The sequence below is a fragment of the Gymnoscopelus microlampas genome (assembly GCF_963454915.1).
Source record: "Gymnoscopelus microlampas genome assembly, chromosome: 19".
NCBI lineage: Eukaryota > Metazoa > Chordata > Actinopteri > Myctophiformes > Myctophidae > Gymnoscopelus > Gymnoscopelus microlampas.
The window spans coordinates 8,556,546-8,569,045 of NC_139956.1; the positions used below are offsets into that span (position 1 = coordinate 8,556,546).

At 40.8% G+C, this 12,500-nt stretch overlaps 1 protein-coding gene across 1 annotated transcript in view; it reads right to left on the reverse strand.

Annotated features, from left to right (window-relative positions):
• Positions 1 to 12,500, reverse strand: part of hdac8 (histone deacetylase 8) — a 57,985-nt gene that overhangs the window by 8,716 nt on the left and 36,769 nt on the right. Inside the window, exon 10 of the mRNA XM_084043791.1 lies at positions 9,576 to 9,681. Coding sequence (XP_083899917.1) covers positions 9,576 to 9,681 — 106 coding nt within the window. The remainder of the gene's footprint in view (positions 1 to 9,575; positions 9,682 to 12,500) is intronic.

A 12,500-nucleotide genomic window follows, 5' to 3' on the forward strand; every position in this document is an offset into this window, starting at 1 on the left:
ATTGGCGTTAATAAAATACAACAATAATGAAAAACGCCAACGTGGATCAAAATCACAAAAAAAGCCAAAGCTCGTTTCCATTGTTGTCCACTCCAACAAACATTCAACACCCAAAACAGAGACAGAACAAAAGTGCAAACAGGATTAACAAATAAAACAACAATACGAGCAGGGGTCTTAAGAACTAGGGTGGTTAACCCATGTCTTCTATCCCAATAGTTTTCTGAAAAACGTTTCTATATCCGTGGTTCTCAAACTTTTTCAGCTCAAGGACCCCCAAAATGATATGTATTTGGCCGTCGACTCCCATCTCAAATGTTTTGTTCCAGGGACCCCCCAGAAGCAAAGATTTGAGTTACAAATGTTGGCTTAAAAATAACATATATATTCAATTTGGACACATTTTCACGATTTTTCAAAAATAGCAGCTCTACAAGCTCGTAGTGCGGCACTCGGTGCCGTGCTATGAGCTTGTATATCTGCTATTTTTGAATAGCCAAAGTGTAAAATAATGCTTTTCAGCTCAAGTCCAAGTCCAATTAGAGTTTAGGTGGAGCGATGATTTAAGATCACCCTTTAACTTTTGTACTGACTCCAGGGACTTCACCTCCATAGGCAAGGCATTAACAACAACCCCATGACATGGTGCATCCATACCGTCCACCAGCCTAACTGACTTACTTACCAGCGTAAACAGCAATTAAATCAATTCATTGTACCTACTGTACTGCCGTGGCCCTAACACTGTAATGTATGTTAATGTGAGTCAGTTTGTTTCTACTGTATCGTCACTGTCGGGTGGAAGCCTTGTATGTCCAAAAAACGTTACTTGTCAGGAAATGGTAAAAAAAATAAAAATGTGTATTACAATCGATCCAATGTAGTTATTATTAGTCACAATTACATTGGATCAGTGTTGATTTTGACAGCATATTTTGATTTAGGTAGTTTTAGTCATAGTCTTTTGAATAAAATTTCATTTAGTCATTGTTTTAGTTTTTGTCTAGTTTTAGTCGACTAAATATCATAAGATTATAGTCGACAGTTCATTTAGTCGACTAAAATGTATTTTGGCGGTGCCTTCATGGCGTTGTAATAGCTGATTTTACACTTGGTTGCATGCTGAAAATAGCCGATCTACAAGCTCACAATGCGTCGCACCGTGACGCGTTGTGAGCTTGTATTTATTCACCCAAGCGCAAGCCCACACCCAAGCGCAAGCACACATAAAATAACTTGTCTTTTAGTTCTACTGGATCTCTTCTCCACTAGTCCCTCACTAACATTTTAGTCAAGTTTTTATTTGTTGACGAAATTGTCAATATATTTAGTCTAGTTTTAGTCATCATAGCTTAGTTTTTATTTCGTTTTCGTCAGTGAATAAAGGTAGTCGACAATCATTTTTCGTCATAGTTTTAGTCAACAAAATCAACACTGCATTGGATCAATATTTATAAAAACCCAGACAAACTTAAACCCATTTCACTTTTTCGAAAAGAGCTGATCTACAAGCTCACACATCGCGACACGTAGTGAGCATTGTAGATCAGCTATTTTCTCTACTTTCGCGTGACACCGTTGTATAACGCAGTATAGGGCATTAACCCATTGAGACCTGGGACGCATCTGTGTCACTTTTTGATTTGAGCTAAAAAACATTATTTTACACTTTGGCTATCTTGAAAATGTGTGCAAATCTTTGAATATATATATATTTTTTTAAAGCAAACATTTTTAACTCAAATCTGTACTTCTGGGGGGTCCCTGGCACAACATTTTCCGATGGGGGTCCGCGGCCAAATGTATATCAATTTAGGGGTCCTTGGCATGAAACAGGTTGAAAACCACTGGTATAGGGCATTAATTTACAGGAGAAGCTGAAATATGGAGATACAAGGTTTCTCCTTGACAGCAGAGATAATGTGGACTGATTGAGTTGCAGAGAATGAAGTGTCCTCATTGTGTTGAGGGACACGCTCCACTCCGCTGTGACCTCGCTCTGCAGAGGACCACACTAATGTCATTTTGTCCCGTTTCATTGCCGTCGGGCAGAAACCTCTTATCCAGTGGTGTAAATTAACATTAAGTACATTTACTCAAGTACTGTACTATTTTGTAAGGTACATTTTGAGGTATTTTTTCATTTTACTGGAGTACTTCCAATTTTCAGTACTTTTACTTCTACTCCACTGCATCTCAGAGGCAAATATTATACTTTTACTCCACTAGAATTATCTGAAAACTTGAGTTACTAGTCGCGCTGTAGATTTGGATTATTATTACAAAACATACATTACCCATTTCAGCCCTACATACATTTGGGCCATTTGAAAATAGACGATCTACAAGCTATGAATTTGCTATTTTCAAATGATTTTTTTGAGTGTTACCACTGCTCTTCTAACATTTTGTGTTTTTTTTCGTAAATTCACGGCCTACTTGATCACACTACAACGTCACACAAAAGCTATTTTGGAATCTGAATCCTGAAAAGTAACAGTCCTGGACATATGTGGTTTCCACCCCCGACGGAGACGATTTAAAACGTTGTCTGAGGAAGAAGCTAAAGATGCTCAAAACATCACCCATTTTGCTGGTAATTTATTATAACTCAGTATGGGAGCATGACCCAGACTCTGTTTTTCCACTTTAGTTTGTTCTTCTGTTCAGCACCTGGGATTTTAGCGTTCGGACGTGCGCTCTTTGGATCCGTTTAAAATGTAACCTCTTAAGCCCTATATACCTCGTTGACCGGGGTTCACCCAGGGGTCTGTACTTGGTCTCCCTATACACATCATATCTCTCAGCCAAAAATAGCAAGTTCTACAAGCTCACAATGTGTCGCAATGTGATGCGTTGTAGAAGCGTTGCTAATTTCGCCTAATGTTCACTGAATGTTTGACTGGGTGCACAGACGCGAGATGATGACGACACTGAAGGCTTAGTACAGGGGTCTTCAACAGGGGGTCCAGGACCCCTAGGGGGTCCTCAGAGTTACTACAGGGGGTCCGCCGAATCTTTGTGTGATAGGATTTTTTATTTTACATTAACCACTTGAACCCTAGCATTCCTTTTCTGAGGAGAACTTTAGCCAAAAATAGCCGATCTACAAGCTCACAACGCCTTGCAGCGCGAGGCGTTGTGAGCTTGTAGATCTGCTATTTTTGGCTAAAGTATTTTTGGCAAAGAGGCTATAGGTGTAGAGAGAAAGAAGAGCAGACCACGTAAACGAAAAAATGTTGAATCTGAAACACAATTTTATCCGATATAGAGGGGGTCCCTGCTTCATCTCTCTCAGCTAGGGGGTCCTTGGCCTGAAAACGTTGAAGACCCCTGGCTTAGTAGTTGACTGGGTGGAGAGGCTGTATGGTAATCAGAAGGTCTCCGTTTCATCACTCTGTATATGTGTCCAAGTGTTGCTGAGCAAGGGCCTGTTTCATGAAAGCAGAATTAGGGATTAAGCCTGGATTTAACAGCTATCCTGGCTTACCTTATCCAGGATCAGCCATGAAACGGTTTCCTGAAAGCTGAATTATCTTGTATTGTATTGTTGAGAGCTGCAGCGTCGATAAAGGTCTACCTGATGGGGTCCCTACCCTACTCCGGGCCATATAGGGACCATGGATATGGGTACAAGAGCCAAGCATTTGACCCCAGAACCCTACTGCCCTGCAGAAGTCCCTGGAGGGGACAGTCTAACTCTAACACAAGTGGAGGCTCATGCTATCGCTGGCCTGATCATCATGTGGATAGCAACAGTAAGAACTATCAACTTGGCGTCTCTATTTTTGGCCACTGCTTGTAGATTGGCAATTTTCACGATTCGTCATACAACGAAGTATAAAGGACTTAAACCCCTTAAAGGCAGGGCTTAGCAAAAGGTCTATTGTGTTGGTTAGAGCGTCCAGGAAACCCAGAGGCACAGCTACTGGAGACTGAACCCTGATGTCTGGGTAGGTGACTGCTATATCACAATCAGGACACTTCATTCTCTCCAACTCAATCAGTCCGCATTATCTTTGCTGTCGGGCAGAAACCTTGTGTCTCCATATTTCAGCTTTTTTTCACTGTAAATGAATGCTCTACGTCGTTATGCAAGAGTGTCTCGCAAAAGTAGAGAAACTAGCTGATCTGCATGCTCACTACGTGTCTGGATTTGAATTTGTTTCATTATCTATTGCTGATGAAATAAATAAATAACAAATAAATACATATATAATAGAAACAATCAAATCTACAGCATCCAGATTTTGAGTAATGATCTAAAATAGCGGTATTTATAGATCATTTTAAAAATCTATTTCCGTTTCACTTGTAGTGGCATCCGAGTACAAACAAAGATGATGTGGGTAATAATAAAGCTGTGGACCAGCTTTATTTCAGTATAATGTTGATGTGTGTTGTTCAACTAGATGTGGGGTTTTCCCCAGTATTCTTCTCTTCCTGGGAAGTTGTACTTTCTAAACAACGTTCCTTTAGATTAGTGTTATTCCATTTAGAAAAGCCTCTTGTGGACAGGCATTGAAAATTAGCACTCGTGCAGCGTGCTATAACACTATAACAATGCATCTGGTTTGTCAAATGTAATATTATGTCCATGTCAAATACAATAAACATACTGAAACATCAACACAAACCCAGTCCAACCTGGAAACATGTTGGTACCTGGTGACGGGAAGAGGAACCATGTTTGACTTGGTGGATGGAGCAGGAAGGAGAGAAGATTTACTGTCTGCTCCCACATAAACCACATCAGCACGCTCACACCAGTGTTGATTTTGACAGCGAATTTTGATTTAGTTTTAGTCATAGTCTTTTGAATAAAATTCCATTTAGTTGTAGTCATATTTTTCATCTGAAATGTTTTAGCTTTTGTCTGGTTTTAGTCAACTAAATCTACAGTCGATTTAGTCAACTAAAATGTATCTTGGCGTAATGGCTGAATGTACACTTGGTTGCATGATGAAAATAGACGATCTACAAGCAGACGATCTACAAGCACACAACGCGTTGCAGCGCGACGCTATTTACACACTGTTGTCAGCATTGAGCCATGTTTTTCTGCTTTTTAAAAAATCTTTCTGGCATGAGACTCGAGTGCTGCTGTTTTAGCGCCCCACCTACATTGAGTGACGGCACAATATCACGTACAGTATGTGAAGTGATTTGACAACAATCAACCATGAATGGATTCTTAGAACTACCAACACCAGAGCTCACAGATGCATGTCTGCTGTAGATATATTGCCACTGCTTAAAAAATAAAAGGACAAAAATTAAATAAAAAAAGTAAGAATAATATAAAAATAATTGACTTTGATGCACAGCGTCGAATAGTGGTTTTGATAGAGTCAAATATCAGAATATTCGGTGAATGCCCTAACGCACACACACACGTGCACGCACACACACAATATAAACAGACAAATGCGCACACATACAGAATACAAAAGAATGCAGTCCCGACAATGCAGTGCCAAGTTAACACCACATATACAATACAGTACGTACACACACACACACACACACACACACACACACACACACACACACACACACACACACACACACACACACACACACACACACACACACACACACACACACACACACACACACACACACACACACACACACACACACACACAGTTCGGAATGAGTAATGGCTCTGACATACACACTGACGTAGGAGAGAGCTTCCTGTTTGCGGCCTGTCATCGATGTGTCTTGGTAGAGCTGTCAACACATTCCAGACAACCCTCTTCCTCTATAAAATGTCACGTTGCCGTCTTCATCTAATTCAACTCCACTTTGTCACATTCTCACAGCCTCGTCATAAAACAACCTTCCAGCCGACCAGGGCGTGGCGCTAGGTAGAGAGAGAGAGAGACGTCTCGCTAGACATCTTTATTTGACCAGTAGTAAGAAATCTGAAGAATTGATTGTCTTGAATAATGAATCAAAGTTATCCAACTTTTCTTGTTTTTTAAAGAAATGAACAACTGCAAAAACAAATTGTGCCACTTTTTACCCACTTAAACCCAATATACAGTACCTACCTCATGATGCAATATGTTCTAAACCAGTGGTTCTCAAACTTTTTCATGTCAAGGACCCCCTAATTGACACTTATTAGCCCGCAGACCCCCATTTGAAAAGATAAGCCAGGGACCCCAATAAGAGAAGGTTTTTACGGCTCTCTAGCAGTGATTCTCAACCATTTTAATTTCAAGGACCCCCAGTTTGACATGCATTAGGCTACGGACCCCCATTTAATGGCATTTATACCTCTGGGACCCCAATTCACATTGTAAAACCAATGTTAATTTAACTCTGTTACAGACCCATAAGGGTCCATTTGGTTCCTGTCCATCATTTAGCTGGGGACCCCCTGGAACCCCCTCAAGTACCCCTGGGGGTCCCCGGACCCCACTTTGAGAACCAATGTTCTAAACATCATGTATATACCTGCTATAACATACATTATTTGTATGTAAATATCTTTATATTGTTTTATTTAACACAACTGCGAGGCTCTGTGTGCTTGTAGATCTGCTATTTTCGGCAAAAAGGTTTTGGTATGAGGGAAAAAAAGAGCAGACCAAGTACAGGGCTAGCAGTCAAGTTTACTTAGTATCGAGGGTTTAAGTGTTTAAATGTGGTTAAAATACACATTAACATGAATCCACTATTATTGATAAGTCAACACAACAAAAATACATGAATTTACACAACACTGATGAAAGTGCTATCAAAAAAAGTCTATGACGCTATGAAATCTATGAAATGTTTAATCTGCAACACAATTTTATACAATGTGTCATGGGGGGTCCCTGCTTCATCTCAGCTAAGGGGTCCTTGGCCTGAAAAACGTTGAAGACACCTGCTCTACACCAAATCCCTTCGCCGAAAATAGCTTATCTACTGGGAGGTGGCAGTTGCTCAGGAGCTAGAGTGGGAATCGCTTGGGAATCGGAAGGCTCCTGGTTCAATCCCCAGCTCCCTTAGTGTCAAAGTGTCAAAGTGTGGAAAGTGACCTTGGGCAAGACACTTTAAGGTTAAGTGCTAAGTGTCTTGCTCAGGGACACTTTGACAAATACACAGGGTGAACCGGTGACCTTCTGATTACCAGAGGGGCCTCTTTTTACCCACCAAGCTGCCGTCCCTAAAGGAAGCTTTTGATTACTTGTACTTCCCTCGAATGTACCTGTGATGCAGCCATGATGACAGAGTCGTGGGATCTGAATTCCACAACAACGCTGGATAAAAGCGTATTTCGCAAACATGATAATAATTATCAAAACGACTGGTATTTAGTAAACCTTTAGTAAGGGCATCACCGTTTAAAGGGCAAGACCACATTAGAGGTTTAGGTTGTGTACAGTAGTTACCTTGCCATGATGTAACTCCAAAGGTGTAAAAGGAAAATAATTGCTCCATTGATTAGAAATTGATCATTTAAAATATGCTCCTCATTGATACATTGTACAGTAAAACAGCTCTCAAAGTCACACTTTTAGCATGTAAACGAACACAAGCAAAGCTGATTCAGACAATATAGAACATCACCAAACCCAGTACTGTTTATTTCTTTTAAATAAAAAATTCAACTTCCTGTTGATTTCACAATTTGAATATCTGGATCCAGATCCAGTCCGGGTTTTCTTCCCAATAAAAACAGTAAAATCAACAGGATGTTAACATTTTTATCTAAAAAACTAACAGTACTGGGTTTTGTTTACGTGTCGATGAGGAGCATATTTTGAATTATCAATTTCTAATCAATGGAGCAATTCTTTTTTCATTAATTTCTTGTCCACCTTTGGAGGAGTTACATCATGGCAAGGTAACTACGCAACCCAAATCTCTACCAAAGCGGTCTTGCCTTTTAACCGTTTAGTTGGCTAGCTTTGCACATCCCTATATCAAAGAAAAAAAGAAAAATAAGACAATCAACATGGTGCGTAGAGAAGAGAAAGTCGAGAGAAAGACATGCTGGCCTCTGTGGATTCCAAGTGACCGAAATCGATCTTGGCGACTGAGAACTCTAATCCATGCCTGTGCAGTGGAGTGGTGTAGGAACACAGAGACGTTATGAAGGAGATGAATGGACCTGTGGATGTGAACTCTGGTGTCCTCTCCTCCTTAGGTTCATACTATTGTTCCTCCTCTGGCGTTGAACTGTTCGCCCGGCGCTAACCCTGCTGTTGGTTAAACCCCCCTGAGCACTGTGGGCTGTCAGCACACACACACACACACACACACACACACACACACACACAACTAATACTACATGCACGCACGCACCACGCACGTTCACTTACTTACTCACACACACTACTACTACTACTGTATGCATACACACGTTTAGAAACAAATATTTCACCCACTTTTTACACCTTTAATCACTTAAACCCTATACCAGGGTCCCCCTGGGCTCTACATAATAGTAGATCCCCTATTTCCCTCTACACCAAATCTCTTTGCCTAAAACAGCCAATCCACAAGTTCATAACATGTCGCAACATCGTTTTCTCCGAATATTATTAGAATGTGTGGACGCTATAGGGTTTAATGGTTGAACTTGTAATGTGACAAATGAAGTGAAGTTGAAGCTAAAACATCCTGTTTAACTACAGCAATGTGCAAAATAAAAACATCTAGATGGAAAAAAAAAACGCATAATAAACAAAATCACAAAATCTATAGTCACCAAGAGCCTGAAACTATGAGGGGTCAATCCTACTACTACTACTACACACACACACACACACACAGGAACCCAGGACAGACACAAAGAAACATAAGCATGAAACCACAGACAGAAAACGCAAGAGGCCGTTGGTGAGTGAGGGGTCAGCAGAATGGCATAGCGCACACACACACACACACACACACACACACACACACACACACACACACACACACACACAAAAGACATGTAAAGCGACACACATGTCGACCAACAAAGACGCACACAAGAGACGTATTGAAGACAGACAGACATGAAATGCATAGAGTGAAGGGTGACTGAGGGTTCAACACACACACACACACACACACACACACACACACACACACACACACGCCTGCGCGAGCAAACACGCACACACTATTGCTATACTCATGAGGACATAAACATTTTAAGATGTCAAATATATAATATATACTGTAACTGTATATATATAATATATACTTAGTTAGTTGTTAGTTGTGCACCTGTGAAGCGCACCAGAAATAGCCAATGTACAAGCTCACAACATGTCACAGCCTGACACATTGTGAGCTTGTAGATCGGCTATTTTTGGTGTGTGACACTGGCGTGCAAACTAATGTAAGAATAAACTCTAAATCCCTAATCGAACCTTAACCTGAATATTTTCCTAATTGTAAGCCTAAGTCTAAAAAGTTTTTCACCATAAAACAACCATTGAAGACCAGAAAAAGTGTCTACTTCTCAAATTCTACTACTTGTAGAGCACACGCATGCACGCACGCACACGCGCACACGCACACGCACACGCACACGCACACACGCACACACACACACACACACACACACACACACACAGTACCTTTGATGGTGTTGATGACCTGCTCCAGGTGTTTGGAATCATTGCGGTCTGGTCTACAGCTTGGGCAGATCTCCAGAGAATAGTCTGGTCCGTACTCTGTGAAGAACTGACAGACAGACAGACAGACAGAGGGGAACAGCGCCACATCAAACACCAGGGCATTTTCTTTCAGTCATATATAACTCATGAATAAATTAAAAACATTGTATTTATAAAATGTAAATACAAGTGTAGAGAGTGGTAGCTACTTTGATGTCGGCTTACAGGCTCTGCTATATATGCCCGGCACATTAGAAGACAGACTGGCTTGCAATCTACGCATTAAATACAAAATATACTCTGTGGTCCATTTTTATTGTGTGGTTTCAGTGGGCAGGATTTGTGATCAATAAATTCAATTTGACCCACTGCTGTATAAATTGTGGATTGCAGCCGTGTCACACACACACACACACACACACACACACACACACACACACACACACACACACACACACACACACACACACACACACACACACACACACACACACACACACACACACACCTAATACCGCACGCACGCACACACACACAGAAATCAGATGCTCCCAATGTTTTTGACATTAAGTGTACCAGAGATAAGGCGATAAGATGGACTCATATTTTGCTAAGAAACTCCCCCGAAACAAAACAAAAACAAGATATTTCATTCCCACAGAACACTGTTGACCCTCCAGACATGAAGAAAAAACCTATTGATATCATTTCAGCAAATATCTGCGGTGCTGTCATCCAGGGGACTGCTGCATCGCATCCTAATCTGACTTCAGATCTGCCCACACATGCCCCTCCACGAGGCTTCATGAATCCCATGGTGACAGTACACTATCCAAACCACCCACAGAAAACCTACTTAAACCATTAAGACCGGGAAAGCGTCTGTCATTTTAGATTTGAACCACTTGTAGATCTGCTATTGTTTTTGTGCAAATCTTTTAATGTTTTTTTTTAAAGCAAACATCTTTAACTAAAATCTTTGCTTCTGGGGGATTCTACAAAAAATTTTTGGAAAAATAAAAAAACTTATGTTGCTCTAATATCAGTGGTTCTCAAACTTTTTTCATGTCAAGGACCACCCAAAATGATATGTATTTGTCCACGGACACCCCCCCATCCCCCATCTCAAAATATGTTGTTCCAGGGATCCCCAAAAGCAAAGATTTGAGTTAAAAATGAATATATATATATATTCAAAGATTTGCACACATTTTCACGATCACTACGAGCTTGTATATCTACTATTTTTGAATAGCCAAAGAAATCTAAAAAGTGACACAGATGCGTTCCCGGTCTCAATGGGTTAACTGAATAATGAACTAAAACTGACTGGTGAGGGCCAGACTTCATTGTTTAGCTGATCTTCAGAGGAGATACGCTCACATAACTGATGCACAGCCCGTGTTGTTTCAACTTTGACCACATGAACCCTAGCGTCCATATATTGGATGCATGTCCTAATAGGCGAATATTTGGCAGAAATAGCAGTTGAATAAGATCACAACGTTGAAGACCGAGTATGGAAGCCTTTGGGGACCCCGGTCAATGATGTATATGGCAGTGATTCTCAAAGTGACCCCCAGGGGTTCTTGAGGGGGTTCCAGGGTGTCCCCAGCAAAGTGAGAAACAGTTCAGCATACATAGCCCTGGCATACAATTATGATGGTCTCAACATTCCATTAACTTAAGAATGTCACATTTTGTTTGAAGGGGAGATGTCGTTAGGTCACATAAAAAACACCCACAAAGGGTGGCAAACGTCAGGGCTTGGGTGTTAAATGGTAACTGGTGCATTTATATAGCGCTTTTTATCCAAAGCGCTTTACATAGATTGTGCATTACATTCACCCATTCACACACACATTCACACACCGATGGTGGAGGAAACCATACAAGGCGCCAACCTGCTCATCAGGAGCAAATAGGGGTTCAGTGTCTTGCTCAAGGACACTTCGACAACAACTCTGGGGGAGCCTGGGATCGAACTGGCAACCTTGCAGTTCCAGCTCTACCGGCCACTCTACCCCTGAGCCTCTACCGCCCCTAGAGTGCCAGTGACATTACTGGAAACGGGTAATTAACACATGTTTTAGGTACATGGCTGTATCTGGTGAGCTAACTGAATGAACCGACTTTGCTCACCCTCAAATCCAACAGCCAAAAATCCTAGAAGCGAGTACTGATGACTGTTCAGCAGTGGTGCAAAGTAACTAAGTACATTTACTCAGGGTACTGTACTTTGAGGTACTTTTACTGTACTGGAGCATTTCCAATTGTCTATACTTCTACTCCACTACATCTCAAATAATGGTACTTTTACTCCACTACAATTATTTGAAAACTTTAGTTACTAGTTACTTTGCATATATAAATCATTACATTATAAAACATGCATTAACCACCGTAGGCCTGTTTTATACCTATTTGAAAATAGCAGATCTACAAGCTCACAACGCGTCGCATCGCGACGCGTTGTGAGCTTGTAGATCTGCTATTTTCAAACATTTTAGTACTTTTACTTTTGGTCCTTTAAGCACATTTTGACGCCAATACTTTTGTACATTTACTCAAGTACATTTTTTATTCCGGACTTTTACTTGTAACAGAGTACATCTATATTGCAGTATTGCTACTTTTACTTAAGTAAAGAATGTGAGTATTTTTCCACCACTGGTACTGATGACTGTTCAGATAATTCATATCATCTGCACTGGGTTAATCGGGTCATGATTGACAGTGGATAACAGTGTAGAATCAATAAGGGATCAGCTCTGTCGCCTGGATTCACCTGGTTAATGTCTTTCAGGAGGAGAACAGGTGGTCTTAATATTGTGTTGACTCGGTGTGTAAACTAGATAGACTAAATATTTAACTAATGTACCAGAG